Source organism: Hyaena hyaena, unplaced genomic scaffold, assembly GCF_003009895.1.
Source record: "Hyaena hyaena isolate Hyena2069 unplaced genomic scaffold, ASM300989v1 scaffold_118, whole genome shotgun sequence".
Taxonomy (NCBI): Eukaryota; Metazoa; Chordata; class Mammalia; order Carnivora; family Hyaenidae; genus Hyaena; species Hyaena hyaena.
In genome coordinates this window covers 669,103-694,359 of record NW_024080751.1, presented here as the reverse complement: position 1 = coordinate 694,359, position 25,257 = coordinate 669,103, and the positions used below count along the sequence as shown (strand labels likewise).

Below are 25,257 nucleotides of genomic sequence, written 5' to 3'. Positions count from 1 at the left end.
CAGCAAGGAAGGCGCTCGCCTGACCTGGGAGGCGCCGAGCAACCACAGGGCTGTGCCCGGGCCTGCTGGGCGAGCAGGTGCCTGCCTGCACGAGAGCTGCCGCGGCCGGGGCACAGCGCCAGAGGGCGCCGGCGAGCCACGGTGGGGCCCTGCCAGCGAGGGCGTCCCAGCTCCTTGGGGCGGCCGTGTGCTCTGTTCTCCGGGTCAGAATGGGGTGGGGGGTGGGGAGGACAGAGGAACCTGGTGAACAAAACCGGCCTCAGTGAGAGAGAAGTGGAACAGGCCCAGCGGCCGAGCCACGGCAGTGTTCTCTCTCACACACACACACACCTGTGCACGTGCACATCCACGCTCTGCACACGCGTGTGCACGCACGGGTTTGCACACACTGCACAGGTACACACTTACTTGGCTGTGCATAATTACACACACGCACGCACACGCACATCACATACGCATTCGCTCACATGACGGCACAGGTCTAGCTGATGCCCTGGGCGGGTGGGGGGGAACGGTGAGCAGCGGACTTCATACCCTCCGCCCGTGTTGAGGACAGGGTCCCCCCAGCTACCTGGCCGACTGGAGCAGCTCAAGGCACAGGAAGATCCGTCCCTGTTGTGTGGGTGCAGGATGGGCACCCTGACCCCCCCAGATGAGGCCTTCACTACCGACAGGGCCTGAGGGGCTGGCTGGCCCCTCGGACTGTCCCCCGACCGTCCGGACCTGCTGCAGCCAGGGCCCCGCTTCCGGGACTCACCAGTGGAGTTAGAGGGACCCTGGGCAGGGGAGGGGCTCTACTGGCTGAAGCTTGTGACCCACTTCCGGAGAGACCTCGGGAACAGCTGTGTGGGCTCCTCACAGACACCACACACACGTGTGTGCATGTATCCGTGCCTGTGCACGCATGTGCGCCCGGGCCCGGGTCCATTTGCAGCACGTGGGTAACCCTGCCGCTGCCACGCCTCACACGCCTCGCACAGGGGGCCCTGCGAGGGACGGGGATGGACAAGCCCCTGTCCTGGAAGAAGAGGAACCTGCTGGCAGGTCCGTCTCCTGAGAGAACTACCCTCGCCCCCACCACACACGCACACTACTGTGCGCAAGTGCACACGTGCATGCGTGGACCCACTGCACACACGGCCCAGCACACACAGAGGCACATGCACACGCCACACACATGCATAACGTGCGCACATACGTGCACACGGGCACATGTACACACATGTGCACACACATGCACCTGTACGTGTGGCCACAGATACCCACACCTGTGCACACGTGTGCATGTGAATGCGCACACACATACACGCTTGCCCACCGGAGCAAGGGCAGGAGGGCGAGAAGGGAGAGACAACAGAAATCTTACAACAGACAGACCACATGAGGACACGCAGGAAGCCCACGGAGGGCCGGCACGGGGCCAGAGAGGAAGGCCCCGGAGGTGGCGGCAGGCAGCCCTGACCGCCTCGGCGAGCGGCATGTGGGCCCCCACGTCGCCCCACGCCAGCCATGGCCCCGAAGAACCGGGCTCCACGGCCTGGGGCGGGGGGAGGGGGTCTTGCCTGGACTGCAGGTTCTTGATGCGGGACAGCATGTCCAGGTGGCCGGCCGAGTACTGCTCGATCACGTCCATCACGTCGTACGGCCGCAGGCTCTCCTTGAACTTCCGCTTGGACACCAGGAACCGCATCACACTGGGGGAGGGCAGCTGTGAGCCCGGGCCCCCCAGCACCTCCGAGAACACGCACCGTCCCGCTCGCTGCGGCCCTCTGGGCCTGTCCCCGTCCCTCCACTACATAGGCCCCCCTGGGGCCCCTCAGCTCCCTGGAAGCCGCCCCCGGTAGCCTCCGTGCTCTGCACCCGAGACGGGCAGGTGGCCCCTCATGCCACGGGGGCCGCAAGGCACAGGCATCTTGCCAGAGCACGTGCCCCCACACCAGCCCCCAGAGGCCCCACGTTCCAGGGAGAGCGGCCGCCGAGCCCCTCACCACACGGCCCGGATGCTGACTTTGAGGCCCGGGGTCAGATCTTCGGTCACAAACTCGCAGTTACAGCTCTTGTTGTCATCCGCAGCGTCCTCCCCGGGGAGGCTGGCTTCTGGGCGGGGGGGGGACGCAACCGTGAGGGGAGGAACCGTGCCCAGAACAGAGGGGCTGCCTCAGAGCAGCACCCCGATTCCCCGGGAACCCACCTTCCGGCCCACCCGCTCCCCGCGGCCTAGCGGCCCACAGAACAGCTTCAAAGCGGACAGAAACAACGGAACATCAACCAGCCACAAACAGGCGTGAGGCTGATTCATGGCCTGGCGTGGGCGTGCAAGCACACAGCACGTGGCTGGCTTGTGTGAAAAGTGTCGAAGAGGCTGATGCACACAGACAGCAGCCTGGCGGTGGCTGGGCTGGGCGGGGCCTAACAAGTGCAGGTCTCCTCTGAGCCACAGAGTGTGCTAGAATGAGAGCTGAGTGCACTAGCTGCCACCAAAGTGCACAGTGTAACGTGGCCGACCTTACGTTACGGGAGTTTCACCTCAGAACAAAGGGTCAAGGGCTGCTCGAAGGGGCTCCGGGGCCCTGGGTGGTGCCTGGGGGGCAGCAAGAGCCCAGGCAGACGGTGGCCTGACCCACCTTCTGAGTTCTGTCGGGACGCAGCGCCCTTGATCCGGAAGGCCTGGCGCGCCCGGCTGCGGTCCCCGAAGCTCCAGCTCTTGGGCACTTTGCTGGGACTGTCCTCCAGACTCTGGTCGGCGCTGGGTGACCGGCGGACGGTCTGGGCCTGCGGGGACCCCTTCCCCTTGGCCGCCACGCCCCGGGGGCTGGAGAAGACACGGTCTTTCAAACTGACCTTCTGACTGCTCCCACGAGGACCAACAGGGGCGGACACACAGAAAGACAGCAGGAGAAGTCACTGTGCAAAGGGCACTCACACCCCAGCATCCGCTCACAGCCGGCGCCCACACGTGCACACATGGGTGCCCCCGGGGCCCCTCAGTGCACGGCCTGACTTGGGGGAGGGTACAGTGGACTCTTAAATCACTTTGGGTGCTACAGAAAGGTGCTGGACATTCTCCACACTGTCCGATCAGGCCTCCATCTCCACGGTGACACTCAGGGCGCGAGGGCCCCGAAATGCCCTGCAGGGGTGGCTTTTCCCCGGGAACCTTCTCTGGTTTCCCTGCCTGACCCTCACACCCCATGATGCCCCAGGGTCTGGAGGAGTGAGGTCTTAGCTGACCCCGGGCCCTCTGCCAAACCCCGGAGCCACCGGAGGGAGGTCTGGTGCAGGAAGCACAGAAGTGTGAAGTGTGGAGGGGCGAGGCCTCCTGTAAGGCCTGTCCCCTCCCCTGCCCCGGGGCCAGCACAGGCTCCCGCCACACACACCCAGGCCGTTTGGAATCTGAACGGCCACGGTTCCAGGGGCAGGGATGGACGTGCCACAGGGCGGGGGCCACCATGACGGCCAGGGGTCCTCGGGCCTCCCTGTGGAGGTGGATCTGACACCCTCTGGGCAGCATCCAGGAGACAGGAGTGGGTCCGGGGTAGGTCAGGCCCGGCACCAGGTGGCCACTCACTTCGTCCCACTGGACAGTTTCCACGGTGGAAGAGCGTGGCTCTTGCGAACCGTGAACCCGCTTACACCCAGCACAAGGGCTGTGACAACCTGCAGAGAGGGACCCGGCGGGACCTCTGCTGCCACTGGGAAGCCGCCATCCCCTGCTGACCGTTCAGACATCGCCAGACCCGACTGCAGCTCCCGTGGGTCAGCTGCCCCCATCGGCCCCAACCAGGACCCACAGCCAAGACAGGTCCCTCAGACGGCGCAGACGTGACTGGCCACGGAGAAGAGATGGCCGCTGGCCTGGTCTACCCAACCTGGACAGAGGAGTCCCAGCCGGCGTCCCCTCCCACTTCCCGGAGCAGCTGAGAGCACCCGTCTGCCCGTCCGCAGAACAGGGAAAAGGGAAGAAAGGAGCCCCTGAGGGCTGGAGGCTGAGCTGGGGTGTGGACCCCTCTCAGGGTGAGCAGACATCCGCTGGCTCACACACTGGCTACGAGCCCGTAACCGCTATGCCCAGCACAAGGCCAAGGCCAGACGGGTGCCGAGGGGCGCCCACATGCAGGCTCCGTGGGGCCCCCTGCACAGATGGCCTCCTCCCTCCCAACAGAGATCGACAGCTGGTCCAGGGAGGCCGTAAGAAGGGACGGCCCCGCTGAGCCCTCAGGAGCCAGGCGCCACGCCACCATCTTGAGGACAGAGCCACAGGAAGGCCTCGCTGTCCCCGCTCTTGGGAGGTGCAGAGCGGGGTGGGGGACATCCTGCCAGACGGATGAGGCGGCGCGTGGACGCCAAGACCGCGCAGCCTGGTGCGAGCAGCGCCCGGCCCCCAGCCGCGCAGCCCGCCCACGTCCAGGCGCCCACCTGGTGCTGCAGCAGGTGTCGAGGGAAGGGCTGCCTTAACCTCACAAGCCAAGGACAGAAGCAAGCCAACACGGGCCGGGGCTCTGGCCACCTGCTCTGGCGGAAAGAGCCCCGGCGAGACCGCCGTGTGTGTGCAAGGGTGGCTTCCTGGCATTCACACGGGACAAGGGGAGCAGGTTCGGGAGGCTCTGGGGGAGAAAGCCAAGCCCCAGCCTTTTCCTCCCCCGCCTGCCGCCCCACAGCGAAACCCTAAATAGCCAGGGGGCGAAGGGGAGGCCCTGACCGACACTGGCCACGCCTGGGTCTGCACAGCGGGGGCCCAGCTCAGCGGGGAGGGAGCCGGCATCCACAGGGAGAGCTGCCCCCACCCCACGCGCGACCACAGATGCCCAGGGTCAGTGCGGACGCTGACGGACATCCAGGAGACCTGCACACGGTGAGGCTGAGCTTGGCCGCGGCTCCTGGACTGTCCGTGGGCCCCTTCGCCCCTTCTGGTGCCCCAGCAGCCTGACCACAGCCCCTTCCCCAATGGCCCAGCCTGTGGCCAGAAGCACCCTGGACACAAGCTCTGAACAAGTGGGTCAGCTTCTGCCGGGGCCCAAAACCTCCGGTCCTGGGGCCGCGAGTCTCCCCCAAGCGCCCCCTTGGTGGGGAACTCGAGGCATGCAGAGATGCAGATGCGCGAGCATGCCGCCGCCCTGGGGGCCCTGATCCTGCCGCACAGCCCCTCCCCATGCCCGCCGCTCGACACCAGTGCGTCCAGGGCCAGCACCGCCGCATGCAAGAGGACAGGCGAGCGCACACCCACGCGCCGTGGGGCTGCGCGCTGCGCTGGTCAGGGAGGGGGGCAGGCGGGGGGGCGGGACCCACAGCAAGCAGGACAGACGCTTCCACACACCCAACAGCAGACGGTGGACCAAGTAGAGGTGCGGACAAGGAGCCCACGGTGCAGAGGGCGTTTCCCGTCCGCCCGAAACCAGGCCTGTGGTGGGAAGGGGGAGCCGTGGGCCTCCGGCTTTCCGGCGCGTCTGCTGTGTCAGGGCCCCAGGGAGCCCTGCACACAGGACGGAGCTGCCTCCCGAGGCGAGGCGGCCGGTGAGGAGTGGCCGCCCGTGGTGCGTAGTAGAGGTGCTAGACTGGCGAGCCCCGGAGGGAAGGCTCACCGGAGAGCGATGAGGACCCCGCGAACCACCAGCGCCCTTCCTGGCCCCAGAGCCCCTGGCCGGTCCCCCCTCCTGCGTGGAGCAGGGCGTCGTTTGGCTTGGGGACAAAAGCATCTATGCCGCCAGCACGGTCACCGGTCGTCGTTTGGAATCAGAGGGGGCCTGGGGCTCCACTGCAAGGGGCCGCAGAGGCCGAGCTGCCAATCAGAATTGGGGCCTGGGGGGCCGGGGCGGGGCGCCAGCCTGTCCCTCGCTCATCTAGAACCTCTAATAAGCAGAGTGTTTGGAGCGGGAGAGGAGGTGGAGTAGAGCCGTGCAGCAATGGTCGGTCCGTGCGACACGCCCCGCGGTACCTAGAGTGTCCAGGGCAGCATCCACACAGGGACTCTCTGCACGGTCTGCCTTTACTGGAAATGAGGAGAGCACAGTTAGTCCTGGGCACGCCCAGAGGGGGCCTGGGCCGGGCGAGCGGGCAGAAAGCACAGGGAAACTGAGGCACCGCGCCCACCCTGACGCAGCTCTGGGCTCAGGGTCCAGCAGCAGCACTTGGGTCTGAGCAACGACAGTGAGGGGGCTGCACAGAGAGTCTTCCGCCGGCCTGGAAGAGAAAATAGTGCCCTATTTTTGGAGAAAAAAAAAAAAATCCCGTTTTTTCCTCCAAAAATACCTTTTCCTTCCAGAGTCAGAGTTTTGGACCATGTCTTTTTAAAGATGTATTATTTTTTGCTATATTCATGCCAACCAAAAAATAATACATGGGGAAGACTTTGCAAAAGGCTTGTTCTCGATGGACAGGATTCCAGAAAGCACACATTTTAGGGAGGAGGAGCGTGCACTCTGGCGTCACAAACTGATCACTGAGGCTTCACCGAGCCCAGCCAGCTGCCTGCCAGGAGCGGCCTCAGTGTGTCCAGGAGGCAGTGGCTGCCTGTCCCTGATGGGAAGCTCAAGAAAGCGGCCTTGGGAGCATCGCCCAAGCCCATCCGTCTGGGTGTCAGTGCTGAAGCCCTGGGCTGGGCTGGGCTGGGCTGGACCTGCCGGCAGCTCCAAAAAGGCTCCGCCAACGGTCCGCGCTCCCCAGGAACCTCCCCGAAGGTCCCAGATCTCTCCGCACTAGATCACGCACAGTTTTAAGCGAAAGTGAGAACACACAAGAATCTTTGGTTTTCCTGAGGCCGCCCTCCCTGCCCACCCCTGCAGCTATCGCCTGAGACAGCTGCTCTCAAACTGAGGACCGAGGAACCAAACACGCCGACTCCCCACTCACGGAACCCAGCCCCAGGCGGGGGCGCCCAGCGTCCCTACAGGACCCCCCAGTCCCGAACACTTAGCTCTTCCCACTGGGTGAGCAGTTCACCCTCCTCAGGGCACTCTGCTGACCTGAGGGCCGAGGGCCATGGCCCCCCGAGCTCCCTCCCTTCTAGAGAGGACTTCCTCCCTGTGGGGTCCTCTCAGTGAAGGAACAGGGGTCCAGCTGTACCAGCAAGTGCTCTCACGTCCCAGGGACTCAGTATCCCCGGGACCCAGACCCCCCCTACCACCTAGCAGCTCTGTTCGTAGCAGCCCCTCAAACGTGGGGCAAATGTTCCCGCCCAAGGCGCACCCTCACGTCGGCCACAGTCCCACTGCAGCTGAAGACTGAGACCCCCTGAACCCCTCCCTGCTGGGGTTCCCAGGGCCTGCACAGAGCCTTCAGCCCCCACTACCTGGAGGCTCTGTCCAGGGAAAGAGGATGATGGGGGGCTGGTCTTGGCCTCCAGTCCCTCAGAAGGACCCCAGCTTTGACCGACCCCCCAAACAGCTTTGCTGCCTTCAGAACTCCCAGCAGAGACGCCAGCCTTGAAGAGCCCAGCACTGCCTGCAGACATGTTCCCGGCTGCACTGACGAGATGGCCACCCACCCCCCTGCCCGCCCACCGCCTGCTTCCTGAGCGCCTGAGCCTGAGCACTGGTTCTCCAACCATGTGCAGTAAAACCTGAACAGGTCACATGTGGACAGTGGCTCCCACATGGGACAGTGCGCTCAGAGAGCCTGACCGGAGCTGGGGGTACCCACGGCTTCCCTGCACACGGGGCCATGGGCCTGGGGGCTCAAGGACCCACAATCCAGGCCCATTCCTTCAGGGCTCAGGCCAGCACTGGGGTTTCCTGCCCACAGCAGCCACGTGTCTGAGCACGGCCAGCAGACAGCAAGGGTCCAGGAGGGGTGGGCAGGCACGCCCAGGGGCCTGGGGGGCAAGTGGGTGGAAGAGGAGCCCACAGACACTCACCAAGACCAGACTGAACAAACAGGCACTCGGACACAGCACGCTGCTGCCTCGACGAGGAGGGACCCACACAGACAAGGGGGCAAAGCATCTGGAGGCCAGGGGTCTCCTCCAGGCACAGGGGAGGGGGGCAGTGAGAAGTGGGAGGGGGTGGGATGGGGCAGATCAGACACACCCAGAGCAGCACAGCCCGAGACCCCGCGGCCTGCCCCGCACCCTGACCCGGGCTCAGACAGCCTTGGTCGGACATCAGCCCAGCCAAGGACCCCAACACAGCTGGGGCACGTGCCCATCATGAGCCAGGACTGGAAGGGGGTCTCATGGCAGCCGAGTGAGGGTCCCTGTGCCCACCCATCCACCTGCCCAGACCGGTTAGTGCCAGCAGGGTCCTGGCATGCAGGTGGCAGGCACAGCCACTACCTCCCACCGCCGGGCAGCAGGAGGGGCTGGGGGACTGCGCCCCTATTAGCATTTCACGGAACAGGGTCCCCTTGCCCGGCAGCCCTGGGACAGGCCCACCCCGTTGGGGGCCCAGGTGGCAGAAGAATTTCTTGCATTCCTACAATGCTCTGGCTGCTGAAAAGGGGATCTGTGGCCACCCCGGGCGAGGGGACAGAAATGCTGCCCTCCGTCACCTAGCTGGCAAGCATGTGTCCCAGGAGAGGCCCTCTGTCCCCAGGGCCTCAGCCCAGGTTCGCCAGGAGGGCTGGGCCAGGCCGGCCCTCGGGGAAGCCACTGGGTCACGGGCAGGCAGGGACACACGGACACACAGGGAGGAGACAGAGGAGCAGTGTGCGGAGAGCAGGGAGGGGGGGCCACGGAACGTGCCGGAGAGCCCGGGGGAGGGCTCCCGTGTGTCCTCACCTTGAGTCCTGCTTTCAGGGTCAGCCACCTCCTCCCCAAAGACAGACGGACGTGAAAGGGGCCCAAGAAGGGCAGTGACAAGATTAAAGGCACTTGGGGGGGCAGGCAAGAGTGTCCAAATTGGGGGGAGGGCAGGAGAGAGAGAGAGAGAGAGAGGCTGAGACGAGAGTCGTGGGGGGGGGGGGGACGAGAAGGCGCATGAGGCCGGGGGGCCTCGCATGGACGGGGCAGAGCTGCGGGCCCGCCTCCCCCGGGCTCCGGGTGCAGAGCGCTGACCCAGCAACAGCGGTGGGGACCAAGGACATGGGGGGCAGTCCCCGGGCCCCCACACACTAGGCCATGCTGGGCACGCGCTTCCCCTGGTCCAGCACCAGCTTTCTTAGCCTCTCTGAGGGGCCGGCTGGGGGCAAAAGCAGGGCCGGTTTTCCGTCACCCCCTTTGGGGGGTGTCGGGGGAGAGGCGTGCGCTCCCCGGTGCACAGAGAGGGTAGGGCTCAGCCTAACTCGAGCGGCCAGCTGAGCAGCCTGCGGTCCAGAAGGGCACTAATGGAGGGGCTAGACTGGCGGCAGCGTGTGGACGGGGTGCGGGGCGCGGGGTGGGGGGCGCCCCAGCCTCAGCGTGGGGATATGCAGGCTGGGCTTTGTCCGACTCGGAAGCTATGGAACAGTCTGGACCCTCTGCTCAGCACAAGAAAACAGCAGACTGCTATCAGCCTTTCTCTGCCCCCAGCAGAGAGGGCGCTCGGAGGCCCCACACGCGGTGGGGGTGAGGGGCCCGTCTCTAACCTGCCTGACTGCAAACCAGAAGGCAGCACCCTCAGGGGCAGGGCAGGCACACACTCAGAGCCAGGCTCAGTCTCCCCCAAAGGCACGAGGCAGGGAGAGGGCGTCTGGCTCTGCCTTGGACAGGGTGCTCACCGAGGTCCCCTGCCTTAGGGCCAGGGTCGGGACTGGGGGTGCTGAGCACAGGCAAAGTGATTTAAGGGCCCACAGCATGGCCGGCAGGGTCCAGACACACAGTTGCACACGTGGGCACAGGGCCCGCGATGACGGTGCACAGACACGGAGGGGCCAGCCCCGCTCACAGCAGCAGGGGACAAGCGGGCACTGACCTTGGAGAGGGCTCCGGCTGAGGCTCCTTCCTTTAAACAGAAGCGACAAGACTGTTAGCAGCAGGCTGGCCGGGGGACCCCATCCCACGCAGGGTCCAGCGGGTGCCCCCAGCCCCACCCAGCCCCCACCTCAGGCCCGCCTGCCCCGAGAGCCCCTGGAGGGCCCAAAGAGGAAGGTCCTGCAGGTAAGAGGGAATTCTGGAAGTGTTCGTAGCCCCACGTTAGGGGCTGCGTTTTAATGAGAATCGCCAACTAAGTGAGTACAGATGGAAATGCCGGAGAATTCCGGCTCCATGGTCAACATCCAGCTGCTCCAGTTCTGGCTCCCATTTCTGGCTTCATGGGGTCACTCTTCTCTGTGCTGTTTTCCGATGGAGAGGCCACGGGGCCATGCACCCTGCCCAGGGGTTGATTACTTCCAGGGCTGACACTCATCGCAAACTGAATGGAAGGTTGGCAGCTTGGACCTTCCTTGGCTGATTCTCGGGACGACCACAGGTGACCCCGAAGGGGCTCTTCGGGGGGTGCCCAAAGTCCCGGCAGGACAGGCACCACCCTGCTGTGGCCAGCAGAGCACCTCGTGCCAGAGGAGGCAAGGGGGTGCCAGACCTGCCGCAGCCCGGTGACGAGGCCTGCAGGGGCCTCCGCGGGAGCCCAGCCGTGCCCCATCCTGCAGCCGCCCCGGAGCTCAGACGCCGAGAGCTGCCCGGGTTAGTCTCCTGGGACAGTCCTAACAAAGGGCCACAAATCTGGTGGCTTAAAACAACGGGAATTTCTCTCTCACTTTGGAGGCCAGAAGTCAAAAATCCACGTGTCCGTCCATAGCTCCCCGCCCAGTGCCGGGGGGGGGGGGAGGGGGGTGTCCTTCCTGCCTCTCCCAGCCCCTGGGCCCCCCACCCCCACCCCTGAGCTTGTGGCCAAGTCCCTCCAGTCTCTGCCTCCCTGTCATACAGCTTCTCTTCTGTGTCTGGTCTTTTCAGGACACGTGTCCCTGGGTCTAGGGCCACCCTAATCCAGGATGACTTTAAGTCCTTAACTACATCTTCAAACCCCCCTTTCCCAAATCAGGTCCGTTCAGGGTTCCAGGGTATGGATATCGTTCGGGGGCCACCACTAAACCCACTACGGTCTGTGCCCTAGCACCCCAAATTTCATGTCCCCCTTACACCCAGCACCCCAAAGTCTCAACCCACGACAGCATCAGCCCTACGTCGAAATCTCAACCAAAGCTCAGTAGCTCAGAGAGCCTGGAATCACAGGGTCTCAGCCACCTGAGCCGGATGTGGGGGGACGGGTGTGGTCCACACTTGGGTAAAAGTCCTCTCCAGCTGGGGACCCGGAAACTCTAAAAACCAGGGATCTGCCCCCAAAACACAGCAGGTCAGACAAGACCATACAAACAGGGAGACGCTGGAAGAATAAAGGGTCAGCAGTACCCAAGGTCTGAAACCCAGCGGGAAACCCTCTCAGTGACAATGGCTCCATCATCTCGGGGGCCCCAGCCAGGCCCTGGCCGCACCTGCCCCACCGTCTCCCTTCGCCCTGAGGGCCCCGTGTGCTTGTGGCCAGGGGACCCCGTCAGCCTGCTTCCTGCCCGGACTGCCAAGCCCTCCTTCGTTCAGTCTGTCTGTCCCTGCCGGCCAGGTACGCCGGTGGCATAAATTTCTAAAAGCCACGTGGGGCCCCTGTATGTGTCGGGGGACAGACACTTGTGCAGGAGGGCTCCCACACGTCTCTCCAGGGCGACCCGCCTCCACTGCCTTCAGCCAAGAGAGCTTAGACCCGCCAGTCACACACGCCGGGCTCTCCTGCCAGGCTGTCCCCACCCACACCCTCCTTCCAGAGTGCGGCTCCTAACTGTGTCCCCTACAGTGTGGACGGGCCGTGGCCCCAAGTCCACTGGCTGCTCTTTGCTCTGCTATTCCCTCAGCTCCCCTTCTCTGCCCGTTTATCTCCGAGCAGTGAGGACAAGTCAGGCCACGTCTTCCACGCCGGCTTCAAGTGTCAGAGTTCACCTTCCACCCAACGCTGGCACCTCAGTCTCACTGTCTGCCACTTCCTGACAAGTGGCTTTCCGTCCGTAGCCAGCGTTCCCCATTTCCACGCAGACGTCGCTAGGAGCGCATGTGGCACCCTCCTGCAGCTTGTGTGCGGACCGGGCCGTGCCCGCCACGCCCCTCGCTCCCCCGAGCTCTTCCCGGGCCCTCTCTCACGGCCATGCTTCCTCCCGGCAACCTAGGCCTTTCCGGTGTCTTTTTCTGTTTCTTCCTGACTGCCCTCCCGTATCCTGTCCCACAGCTGCTCCCACACCGTGGGTACCGCGGCGGCTCCTCGCGTCCCCGTGCAGACCTGCACTCATCTGCCAGGCTCCCCGACACATCACAGAGGTGCTCGCTGGAGTGGCCGAGCTCCCCTGAGGCTCTGGGAGGGGGCTGGGGGGTCCCTCCTGCCTCTCCCAGCGCCTGGTGGCCCCTGGCATCCTGGGCTTGTGGCCACATCCCTCCCACCTCTGCCTCCCGTTGCGTGGCTATCTTTGCATCTAGGGCCCATGATAATCCGGAATGGTCTCACGTTAAGATTCCTCACTTAGTAACATCTGCAAACCCTTTTTCCAAATAAGGCTGCGTTCATGGGTTCTGGGGCGCGACCTACGCTCGGGGTGGGGGGGGGCCACCACTAACCCCGACGGCTGGGCTGCTCCACCTCCCTGACCGCTCTTCAGAGGCAGCAAGCCGCTCGGGACAGCCCTCTGCGTGGGGGCCCAGGCGGCCGCCCCTCTCCACTGTTCTGCCAGGCCAGGCCTCCTCCGCACACCTGGCTCTGTGCCCCGCACCCGCCTTGCAGATTCTGTGATCGCGAGAGAACCGGCAGGCGCCATGGTGTGCGTCCACCCGCTGCTCCAGGGAGACGTGGCGATGGGCTCTCCCACCGGGGACTGGTGCACCAGCCACGAGAGAAGGCCCTAGCCCCACACGGAGCGCCACCCTCTGTGCCCACCCCCAAACCAGCCACCCCCTGGGATCAGAGCCTCAACCAGGTCAGCAGAAGCGGAAAGCACCAGGCCCACCAGGTCCGTGGCGAGCAGCGCCGGGGGTCTCCTGTGCCTGCCTGCCCCGAGCCGAGGACCCCCTGCCCCGAACCCCAGCCCAGGCGCCCTCTGCTGACCTGAAGGTGAGCCCAGATTTACTCTTGAGGTTCCGAAGCAGCTCCAGCTGGTTGAGCGGCGGGATCAGTCTGTGGCGAGAAGAGGCGCAGTGAGCTCCTGGCCGCCTAGGCCTGGGGACCCTCACCCCTGCTCTCACCAGCGTCCACTGCACACACAGCCACCTAGGGTGTTAATGCTGGGGGCATGGGTGTGGCCGGTCCCAGGCAGAGGGAGGGGACAGCTCCCTGGCAGCAGTGGCCGTGGGGGCCACCTGCACTCTCTGGGCTGCACCTCTCCCGGGGTCCTTGGCACTGGAGGTGGGCAGCGACCAGCACGCAGAGCAGGGGGCAGAAAAGCACCCAGGCCGTCCACTGAGAGTGTACGGTGGGTCCAGAAGGGCACTCGAGGACAGGTGGGGGGCCACCGACCCTCCCCTCTCCCTGTCCAACCCCTGGCACCCCAAGAGTCAGTGCCATTGCACACAGCACCGCAACATATCTCCGGCCCCAGATCCCTCCCTGCAGAGCCAGGGCAGGTGCTGGGGTCACGGCAAAGGGCTTTGCTGGGCAAAGAGAAGCCCATTCTGGATGGGCTGCCTGGACAGCTGGAGGAAAAGGCCCTGGACTGGCTCTGCTCCAAGCCCCCTCCTCCCAGGCCAGGCCACGCCCACCGCAGCCACCGGGCAGCTCCAGGCAGAACTTCCACAGGAGCCGAGGGGGTAGTCAAGTCCTCACCTTGACACCAAGACAGAGATCTCTAAATCCTGCCAGGTTCCTGGGGGACCTCCGGCCTTCCCCACCTCCAGCCACAGGACCAGGGCCAGGGGGGCTCACCGGGCTACCCCAGTCCCCTCCCAACGTGTGGCAAGTTCCGTGCCTCCTCACCCACCCTCTCCTGACTCAGGAGCTCACCACTTTCTGCCTTCACACACTTCTCCTCTCACTGTAAGGGGGAAATGCCTTTGCTCCTTTCTGACCCAGTCCCCACCTGGCTGTGACCCCCACCCCACTCTCTCTGACCCCTCCAACACATTCTGTGACCCCCCCACCCCGCTCCGTGACCCCCACCCCGCTCTCTCTGACCACTCCAACCTGCTCTGACCCCCCACGCCGCTCTGACCCCACGCTGCTCTGATCCCCTCACCCCACTCTATGACCCCCCCACCCTGGCCTATGACCCCCCACCCTGGTCTGTGACCCCCCACCACACTCCATGACACCCCCACCCTGTTGTGATCTCCATTCGTTCTCTCTGACCACTCCAACCTGCTCTATGACCCCCCAACCCCAGACATCCCCACCCCACTCTGTGACCCCTTACCCCACTCTGACACCCCCACCCTACACTGACTCCCCACTCGGCTCCATGACCCCCTACTCAAGCTCTCAGGTGGAGTTCCAATTACTCCTTTAAAACCAGGCTTAAAGACCCTCACCCAGCCTCAGCCCCTGTCCTTTCCGGCCCAGATGCCCCTTGGTCGAGGATCAGCATCTGAGACTCTACTTGGTGTGCGGAGGTCAAGACTGCTTCCGGCTCAGCCTGCAGCTGCTACCGGGTGTGCTCTGCTCCACCTCCTGAGGCCTGCTCTCCCTCCTCCACCTGCAGGCCTGGCTGGAGCCCCTCCCCACCCCCACCCACCTTCACATGATGCCACTCAGTGGCTCCCCAGTGCCTCCCCAGTACAAGGACGGCTGGCTGCCCTGACAGCCGGGCCCCTCCACACCCCTCCTTGCTCGGCCACAGCTCCTTGGGTGGGGCCTGACCTTGGTCTGAGGTCACAGCCTCAGCTGGCTCCGAAGGGACATCTGGTGAGCGCTCTCTCTCCCCTCCCTTCCCCTCCCCACAGGGCTCTCCCAGTCCCAGTGGGTCAGGACAAAGCAGGAGATATGTGCACAGTCAGGCTGGCTCACAGCATGGGCACAGTGGAGGCCCCAGGACTGGACGTGGGGACCAAATTGGCCTCCCCACTGTCCCTCAAGCACCCACCCCTGGACCTGGAGCAGAGACCCTGGACAGCACCCCCCACTCAGCCCCACACACACAGGTCCAAGTTTAGGGACACACAGATACACAGCTAGGACGTCATGCCTTGGACACACAGCAGCAGGGGACAGAACAGAGAGGGGCAGGTCACGGGCAGGGACGTGCACGCAGCACACAGCCCCGATCACGCGGAGGGCGGTCGTGGAGGACGCAGGAGTAGGGACGTGAGGGGGCTCCACAGCCGTTGGGGGCCAGGGGCCAGCTGGACAAGGTGGACAAGGGAGGAGAGGGGCCTGCGGCAGGGAACCCCAAATGCCCGGGCAGCCCGGAGCCCCAGGTGACAGGTCAGGTGGGGCGGGGTGGGGGGAGGGGTGTACACCAGCACCCTCACCCTCTCATCTGCGAGAGGCCTCTGGGGTGGACATGCCCATGGGACTTGGGCAGGCTGGCCCTGACCCCACAGCAACCCCCTTTCTGGGAACGTTCTAGCAGTTTCCACACAGGACACCACAGGCAAGAGCTTCTGCCAGGGGGGCCCCAGGCTCCGTCTACACACGGAGGGGGGACCCTTGGTCCGCAGGCCTGTGTGCGATGCCCCACCCATCCCACGGGGAAGGGCCTGTGAAGACCCCGGCCTGTGAGGGGGTGCCGTTCCCTAGAGCAGCCCAGCACCCCCGCTCTGGGCAAACGACCCCCTCTGCTCCCTCCAGGCAGCAGTTAAAGGTCAGCAGGAGTGAGGCGCGACAGCCCCACCCCCACCCCGTGCAGACACGGCCATCGAGACAGCGCACGTGATCCTCCCACATGGTCCTCTGGGTCCAGGGAGGGGGCACCCCAGCTGGGAGAGCGGAAGCCGTGTCCCCCTGCTCTGTGCTCCGCACACAGGGCCTGGGGGGGGTGGAGTTGCAGGGAGGGAGGGACTCAGCTACCGAGACAAGGCAGGAAGCAGGACAGAAGAGAGGAGGGACAGAAGACAAGGCAGGACAGACGGATCCAGCCCGAGGAAGCAGCTGACAGTGGAGGCGGCCGGTCGGAGGGGGAACCGGGCTCCAGGCAGGGAGGCCATAAGGGGACCAGGGCAGCGCCTGCGCCCGGCACTGGGGACACACGCTGGGCACGGGTACAGGGGTGCAGGCCAGGGGGCCGGGGGGCCGGGGCGGCCCTGTACCGTCCCAGACAGAGAACGACCACACCACACACGCTGTCCGTCCCATGCATCTCCTACCTGGAGGCCCCGTAGGATTGAGTTTGCGAGCTTTCAAGTGTTTTCACACACACACAAAGGGAAAAGAACGGAAATTTTAAAAGAACGGGATAAGAAAAAGAAAATTAACCAAATGGTCGAGGAAAGTGGGGGAAACAACAGAACAAAGAAAATTAGCACGAGGGTCAGCCCGCTCAGGCCCGGGGACGGTGCCGGGAAAGCCAGGGCCTTCAGAGCTCCTAGGGAGAGGGAGCATTCCAGAGAGTGCCCGGTGGCGCGGCTGCTGAAGGAGGGGCGGAGCGCGGCCTCTGCCCACGTGACAGAGGGGGCAGCTGTACCCTGCCTGGACATCCACACTGCGGGATCCTCACAGGGCCGCCACCCCACCCCAGAGCCCCGCCTGGCTCTGCAGCCCAGCCCACTCCCCCCCTCCCCCAGCGAGGGCTCCTGGGTGGACACCTGAAGGGGCAGGTAAGGGACATCCTAGGGCTCCAAAGCCCCCCTCCCCGACTCAGTTCACCCCCCAGGCAAGACTAGGCCAGCAGGGCAGTGTCCGCCTCCAGGGTCCCCAGCCTCAGACCTCGTTCTAACCCAGAGCCCAGCACAGACAAATCCTGGGGGTTGCTGGGGACTGCCAGCCACCCGTGACAAGTGTGGAAGCCACCTGCTAACGACTACTCTGCCTCCTGGGCCACAGGCTCTGCCTCCACCAACTGCCCCCAGCCAGGGCTTCCCGGCCCTTCTCTCCCACCAGAGGGCGCCCCCAAGAGTCTGTGTGCTGCTGGGGGCACCTGGTCTGACGGCCTTGACATGGCCCCTCCCCCACACAGAGGCCCTGCTCTCGCTGAAGGACAGAGGGTCACGGTTACCCTTCACTTCCAAAGCTCTGGGGCCCGCCCTGGCAGGGCACTACGCTGGGCCGCGGGCCACCGGAACCAGCCGGCATCGACCTCCGAGAGCTCTCGGGAGGAGCCCATCTTCTCAATGCTCACAACATAACGTGACCCACAGCAAGGAAGGTAAGCAAGGGGTGGATGGAGGTGAAAAATAAGAACCACGAGCTATAAAACAAAGAACAAAATTAATACTGCAAAATAAACCACACACAGAACTCCATGAAAAGTACATACGTTCTTTAAATAAAAGAAGAAATCAATTAAAATAATGAACAACCAAAAAAATGGGGTTTCAGGACAAACAGAGGATGCAGAGCCGGCGGCGCGGCCGGGGCGGGCCCGGCGGGCGGCGGTACCTGTACATGGGAACGGTCACGGTGCGCTCGTAGTACTGCCACGTCGAGTGCAGGTCCGTGCGAGACAGGTTGGTGGCGTAGAACCTCCAGGCGGACTGTGGACCGGAAGTGGGTGAGGGTCAGACCCACGCCCACGCCCCCGAGGGCCTCGCCCCTGCGCAGGTCCACCCGGCCCCAACGCGGCCTCAGTTTACTCTCTGTAGGAGCGGCACAGGCCACCACAGCTCAAGCTTGCAGCCAGTCTCCTGTGAGCCTTTCGTCATCCGCCTCACCTGACCCTTGGCGGTTGTGACCTGTCCTGGTGGCCATTCCAGCACTCCCCAGCCCCGATGGGGACATCACCCGGGGTGTGGGCAGGGGTGACTGGGGAGCTGGGGGGCAGGGGCAGAGCCAGGGACCCACGCCTGGCCTCTCCCCAGTGCAGTGGCCCAGCCTCAGCCTGGCCTGGGCTCTTGTTCCTTTTTCTTTTAATTGTGGAGAAATACGCAGAACACAAAATTCACCGTCTACGAGTGTGCAATCCAGGGCAACAGGTCCGCTCACACTGCCGTGCAATCACCCCCATATCTCACTCCACATCCTCATCCCCCAAAGGTGCCTGGGTCAGCGTGCAGGCACCTGGCATCACCCGCACCCGACTCAATGGCGTCCCTGTCCTGGACGCAAGCACACAACACGCGGCCTTTCGTGACCGGCTTTTTACATGTCTTCAAGGCCCGTGCACATTGTAGCAAGTATTAATTCTTTCTAATGATCGTATAACGTTCAGTTGCACGAAAATACCGTATTTTGTTTGTCCGTCCGTGGACATCCAAGTCATTTCCACCTTTTGGCTGCTGTGAATCCCACTGGCGCAAATGTATGTGGAAAAGTTTTTGGCTGAACACCTGTTTTCGGTTCTTTTGGGTACATACCTGGGGGGGTTGCTGGGTCGTAAGGCAGCGCTTAACCCTCTGAGGGACCACCCAGTGCTCTCACGCGGCAGTGCCCCTGCACCCCCACAGCAGTGCGCCGGGCCCCCATGCCTCTACATCCTCGCCACCTCAGGGCTCCTGACTTGCGTTTCTCTGATGATGAACGACACTGAGCATCTTTTCACGTGCTGACTAGTTGCCTGGGCGTCTTCTCTGGAACCGTGTCTGTCCAAATTCATTTCCTAACCGGTCTTTTTGTTGTTCAATTGTCAGAGCCTCTTATATATTCGGGATACAAGAATCTGACCAGAGATAGGATTTGCAAACACTTTCTCCCGCTCCGTGAGTTAGCTTCTCACTCTCTCCATAGTGTCCTTTGACACGCTACAGTTTTTAATTTTGATAAATTCCCACTTACCTATTTTTCCTCTTCTGCTTGTTCTTTAGGGATGAGAACTAAGAAACCAAAGCCATGGGGGCTCTACACCTATTTTCTTGTCGTGATTTTGTAGTTTCAGCTCTCAGATTTAGGTTTTTGACCCGTTTTGAGTACGTTCTGCAGGAAAGTAAAACTTCACTCTTAAAACTGGATCATCAGCAGTCCCAACGCCATTGGCTGAAGAGACATTCTTTCCCGCTGGATGTTTGCAATGTCGTTTCGAAGCTTGTTTTGTGGCCCAAAATGCGGTCTATCCTGGAGAAGACTCCCGGGTGCTGGTGGGACGTGGGGGGCAGCCCTGGGGGCACCTGGTCTTCTGCGTCCCTGTCTTTGTAGCAGGGCCCGGGCGCCTCCAGCTCCTCCTGTACAGGCGTCTGGGTCGCCCCGTAATTCTGTCAGGTGTTTGCACACATACTCCGGGGCTCTGTCCCCAGTGTGGACACTCTACCCGTCCCTGCGGCCGGACGCTTGTTAACATGTCATCACCTTCTTGGTCTCTTGCTTCAGGGTCCACAGCCCTCCCGGCCCGCTTCGGGCCACCACTCCCCCACGGGAGAGCTGCCTGCGTTGCTGCCCCAGCCTGTTGCTGTCCTTGGGTCTAAGATGAGTCTCCACAGACAGCACACCGCCAGGTACGTTCCACTTCCACCCTTTCGACTAGGAGAGTTCAGTCCACCTGCATGTGAAGTGATTATGGACGGAGACTTCTGCTTGCTTCTGGCCCTTCGCTGCTGCCTCCTTCGGCATTCACTTTTTCTGAAATATCATCTTGAGCCTCTTCCCTTTCCCTCTTCTGAATTTTTAGGCATTGTTTTCGTAACGACAACCTCGTGGATTACGAGCGTCTTACGCTCACAACCGCCTAGTCTGAATCAGCGCCAGCTTAGCTGCCACAACGCACAAGAGCCCCTCCTCCACCCCCCGGGGGTGTTCCTGTTACATCTTTACACACCGCATGCCAGAAAAAGGGATCTGTGGTCACCTCAATGCATCTGTCTTTTAAATCACGTGAAGAAACAAAAGATGAGTGACAAGTCAAAAGCATACCAAGACCAGTTTTGACATCTGCCCGGCAGTTAACTTCTTACCAATGCTCACGGCCCGGGAGCTGCTCCCGCTCTGAGAAAGTTTCCAGGCCAACAAAACAAAGGCAAAGCCCTGTGCTGGCCCTTCTGAACAAGGCAGGCTTTGCCAGCAGGCCACGCCAGGGACGCCCCAGGGCACGGGCAGGTGGGGGCCTTGAATGTCACACGCAGCCAGCAGCTCTGTCCTCAGGAGCACACCCTCCCCTGGCTGTCCTAAGATTCGGATTCAGCTCCTGAGCCCCCAAAACAGGGTTCTGACAGGTTTGCTAATATCTGTGCCTTTAGCACAGGAATGAGGTGCTAGAGTTCTGTCCCCTGCTTGTTTCCAGTGAAATCCCTGGTCTCTGAACTTCAATCCAAACCCTCGACCTGACTGTGGGCTCCTGAGAGAGAGGCTCCGGACCCCTGCTCCCGAAGCCCGTGCCCTCCCTCCCCACCCACTACCTGCCCACCAGTCCCGGGGACTCCCTAACAGGCTCTCTACAGCTCGGGGCCCCCATGCTGCCCCCTCCTTGCCTGTGAGGTTTGGGGCCCAGTGTGCTCCGTGTACTCATATCCTCTCCTGCACCTCTGCGCCCAGCCAGGGCCTCACCCCTCCACTCCGGACCCCTGGCCAGCCCCTGCTTGCACCTGCCCTCAAGGGCTTACCAGCTTCCCAAACCTCACACTCCAAACCTGAGCTCAGGACACACACTCCTGCTCTTCCCAACTTCAGTCCCCCTAGACGTTCCTGCCAAGCCTGGGGCACCTCTTCCTGCCCCCCCCCCCGTGTCCTGTCCCTCCTGCCCTCCCTCTCCAGGCCCCTGTCTGGACGCACTCGCATCCCGGATTCACAGAGGGCACCACGGCACCTCGCCCACCTGCGGGGACCTCGGCACAGGGCTGGGTGCCTCCCCTCCGTCCTGCTGCTATTCAGAGCCTGCCCCGGGCACTCGGAGGGAGGCTGTCCATTCCCTCGGGCAGGGGCCACTGTGCCAGGGCCCGGTGCAAAGGCAACGAGGAGGGTACTGGCCCAGGCACCCCGGCTGCCAGGACTCAGGCCCATCAGAGGCCTCAAGGGCATGGAGGGCGCTGGGCCTCCGCTGGGGCTCCCCCCGCTGGGCTGTTCCTCTCTGGGCGCCAGGAGTCACGGCCGGGTGGGACCACTCCTAAGCAGCAGCGCAGCCGTCCCAACCCATAAACCCGAGCTGCGAACTGCGGACCCGCCACCCGTCTCCGGAGGAGGATCCAGGGACTGCGCTCCGACCACCCATCCCGCGAGACAGCCCCTTCCCGCGAGACAGCGCCCTCCCGCGAGACAACCCCTTCCCGCGAGACAGCGCCCTCCCGCGAGACAGCGCCCTCCCGCGAGACAGTGCCCTCCCGCGAGACAGCCCCTTCCCGCGAGACAGCGCCCTCCCGCGAGACAGCCCCTTCCCGCGAGACAGCGCCCGGTTGCCGCTCGTGCACCCCGACTCCCTGCAGCCCCGCCCACAACCTCCGCATCTGAGGACGCTGGAGCCTCGCACGTGAGCTGCCCGAGTCCTGACAGGGGACGGGCACCCAGGACACTCACGGGGGGAAGCGGGACAGGCATGCGGCTGCTGAGGAGGCTGCCCGGGAGGAGAGGCGGAGGGTGCCCTTCTCCTGCGTGTTACTCAAACCTCAGCGCCACAGGCACGTGCGCAGTGAGTCCGTGGCCCCTTTTGTCATTCTTTATGCTCTTTTGCACTTAAAAAAGTAGCCACTTGCAGTTTTTACAGTGAGCGGTGAACACACACACACGGCGTGTACACGCAGGAGGAGGCTGCACCCCCGGAAGACCACAGCCTCCCGGGTCCCCTGGCGCCCACGGGCTTTGGAGGGGCCCCTCGGGCAGCCGGCTGCTCAGGCTCGGGAGGCACTGCTGGACCCCGAGGGGCCTGTGTCCCCAGCGGCGGGACGGGCAGTGAGACACCACACCTGCTCAGCAGGGCGGCCCCCCCAGGTATCACTGCAGGTACTACAGGCCTTAGGCATCTGCACCCGGCTTCCGTGCCCAGCGTGTTCCTGCAAAGGAGCAAGGACCACGCCTGTCCCCGGGCAGGGGAGACACGGAGGCGAATCAGCCCCACCCCACCTCCGCAGCAGCCGACGACTCCCGCATGGGGCCACCTGGACTCACCTGGATCAGGCCCGCTGCAGGGTTTCGCCTCTTCTCAAAGTGCTTCTGCCGGTGCTGCTCTTGAACTTTCAGAGCAAAGCCAGACCCCAAGATGCCCTGCAAGTCATCAGGGTCAGGCTGCAGGGGTGTGGGGGGGACCACAGCCCCCACCCCACCCTGGCCTGCACACCCTGGAGGCCTCACAGGCTCTGCCTTCCTCCCTCATCACCCGGGGACCACACTGGGGAAAAACACTTGGATTTAGGGTAAGGGAAACCTCCAGCTTGCAGGAGCATCGCGGGGCCTGCCGGGAACACATCTGGGCCCACAGACTGCCCTCCCTCTCGGCTGCCCTGCGCCAAATCCAGTGCAGCTCGAGCTCTGCGTGGCGGCCACCTGCGACAGCTGTGTCCCCACCAGCCACCCCTCCGCCCTGTCCAGCTGTGGGTGACAGCAGAGCCCTCGTCCCTTCTGCAAGGGCCCCCCGGAGACCTGACAAGGCAGCCTCAGCACTAAGCACTGCCCTTGCTCACGAGGACCCTACTGTCAATCCCATAGGGCTAGGAGGGACTGACAGTGGCCACAGATGCAGGGTCCGAAGCCATAGCTTGAGGACGAGCAGCGTGCTCCCACGGAGCATTATGGAAGCCACCAGCACCCTGCCTGCGCACCCGGGAAAGCGTGCCTCTCATACCAGACCTGCCGCCTGCAGCTCCGGGCGCACCAGGGACCCTGCTGGGAGCCGTGCTCCCATCCCATGCGCCCCAAGTGGACAGGTGTCCCGAGCTGCGTGTGGTCACCTGGGGGCCTGCCAAGGTAGGAAGGGGCCACAGGACTTACCGCGGGAAGAGCAAAGAAGGAGACGCCAATGAGGGTGAACGTTGCAGCCAGGAGCCTCCCGTTCCAGGTCTGGGGGTACTTGTCCCCGTAACCGATGGTCGTGAGTGTGATCTGGAGGACGGCAAGTCCGGTCACTGGGCCAGGCCTGGCAGCGGCCGCCGTGGACGTGCACAACCCTGAGCTGGACATTCTTCCTCAGCCCCCAGGAGGCTTACAGGCAGCGACCTCCCACACCCCTCGGGGCAAGCTGGAGGCATGGGACTGCGCTCCCACACAAGGCCCAGAGGGCAAGGTCCCTGTCCCCGTCCTTCCCCGCCCCCACGACAACCACGTCAGAACTCTCCAGATCCTTTCTCTTGCCCTACGTGCCAGGGAAGGGTGTCGCCGGAAGTCTGTTCCCTCTTCTCATGCATGAGGGCAGAATGAGCAGAGCAGCTTCCCCAGGATGGGGCAGGGGGAGTGCGGTGGCTCTGGGCTCAAGGCCGGGCAACAGCCAGGAAGTGCGGAGTCGGGCTGGACGGATGTGCTGAGCAGGAGCTCCAGGGGACAGATGACGGGGACTGCACGGGGACTACGTGGTGAGGCATGTGGAGGTGACATAAGCTGAGGCCAGAAGAACAGGAAGGGTCCCCAGAGGTGTGGCCAGAGGGCAAGTTGCCCTGTTGCCCAGCAGGGAGGGCAGTGCCCACACAGAGGGGCGCTCCAGCACACAGGGCCCGCTGCCAGTGGGGTGAGCCCCAGGTGGCCCCAGCAGACTTGCCGACGGGGATGGGCTCATGCTCCTGGGGACGGGCACCTCTCACCACCCGCCTGCAGCCCCTGAAAGCCCTCCCTTGGGCTCCAGTGCACAGAGCCCACCCTGAGTCTGGGACACAGCACTGGTTAAATGGAGGCCCCAGGGGCAGGACCTTCTGAACCTGTTTACATGCAGCAAGAAACGGATCCAGGCAAGGGGCCACCATCCCCATTCCAGTCTGTGTAGAAAGTTCTAGGTAATGAAGAAGGGTGGCCAGGAGTGAGTGTGGGCAGGAAGGGGACCCACTTCTCACCATAAAGCTTCCCTGGTGGAAGCCTCACCTCATGTGAGGATTATAGTCAAGATTTTCAACATAAACTAAGCGTATTTTTTAAAGATGGGAGACACTTCAAACCACCACTCTCTGCAAAAACGCCAAAGTTGTGCAAAGAAGCCCAGAGGGACGGGGCTCAGGGCCAGGAGGCAGGAAGAAACCTGAAGTCCACGGGGCCACAGAGTGGACTGTGGACCGTGGACCCGAGCTTCTGCAAGCCCTCGAGGAGGCAACAGACCTTCTTAAAAGCACCACAGTCCTCACACAGAGAGAAGAAATCACATCACACAACAAAGAACCTTGAAAGTGAAATTAAAATCAGGCAGGCAGACAAGTACAGCCGCGGACGCCGCCGAGGGGCCGGACAAAGCCAGTGAGGAGATCGACAGAGCTAAGAGGACACATCCTGAGGCCCGTCGGGCCAGGAGGGAGGAATGAGGTGGCTCACGTGCACAGGAGGACCCCCCACACCCACCCACAGTCCAGGAGCAAGTGGGAGAGGGTCCCGCAAGTGTGGCTCCCGGCAGCAGGAGGGCGTGGGGGTGGGACCCCGCACACACTCAGATCTGAGGAAACTCTCGGAAAGCCCTATGTCTGCTCGTCCAGAATGAGGGCAGACGTGAGGGGGGGCACCGGGGTGGGCCTGGGCTGGACGCAGGTGCAGAGACTCCCCCAACCCTGGCGAGGGCACCCCAATGGCCGTGCAGGCCTGCAGAGAAGAAAGGGGGGCTCAAGAATGAGGAGCACGGATGGGGCCCAACCTCACTCTAGCACAGCACGGAGTGAATAATTCACGCCCAGAGTTTAAATCAGGAAACAGCAGCAGAAGCAGGCTGTTGGGAATCCGGAGGCAAACCCAGAGAAAAGCCACAGGAGCCCTGCCCCGGTGGGTGGGGAGGGGGTGCTGGGGACTGCGCTGTCCTGCAACACACGCACAGTATTTATTTGTCATGTTTAAGCACTGCTTTGATGAAACACTTAAATAGGAGTTTCAGTTCAATTCTTCACGACGAGAAGCCCACGAACAAGGCTGGGGGCGGGGCGAGCTTCATCACCGCGCTGGCCCTCGGCCCGCCCCGCTGCTTCCCGCTGGGGGGCCCGGCGGACTCCAGGCCGCGCGGCAGTTGATAAAATGATATGGACAAAGTGCGTTCTCACTTAGATGCGGGTAAAAGCTACACATTCCTTTTCCCACTGGACCTGAAGTACCTGCCCAAGGCCAGGCAGCCAGTATGTGAGGAAGGGGGTCTGGGGTCCCAGGACCCTCCACGCATTCCTGGGCCAAGCGCCCCGCACCCTCAGGGCACTCCAACGCCCTGGGGACATCCATGCGTTCGGGCAAGGAGCCAGGCCAGGCTGCATCCAGCTAACGGTGACAAAGC

General features: G+C 63.4%; 1 protein-coding gene across 1 annotated transcript in view; it reads right to left on the bottom strand.

Moving 5' to 3' along the window:
• KCNQ2 (potassium voltage-gated channel subfamily Q member 2) overlaps positions 1-25,257 on the bottom strand; it is a 49,008-nt gene that overhangs the window by 3,757 nt on the left and 19,994 nt on the right. The window contains exons 6-15 of the mRNA XM_039237078.1: positions 22,806-22,916; positions 21,987-22,082; positions 17,406-17,500; positions 16,175-16,204; positions 12,987-13,055; positions 9,822-9,851; positions 5,933-5,986; positions 2,625-2,848; positions 1,989-2,097; positions 1,563-1,694 (exon numbers count right to left, since the gene is read on the bottom strand). Coding sequence (XP_039093009.1) covers positions 1,563-1,694; positions 1,989-2,097; positions 2,625-2,848; positions 5,933-5,986; positions 9,822-9,851; positions 12,987-13,055; positions 16,175-16,204; positions 17,406-17,500; positions 21,987-22,082; positions 22,806-22,916 — 950 coding nt within the window. The remainder of the gene's footprint in view (positions 1-1,562; positions 1,695-1,988; positions 2,098-2,624; positions 2,849-5,932; positions 5,987-9,821; positions 9,852-12,986; positions 13,056-16,174; positions 16,205-17,405; positions 17,501-21,986; positions 22,083-22,805; positions 22,917-25,257) is intronic.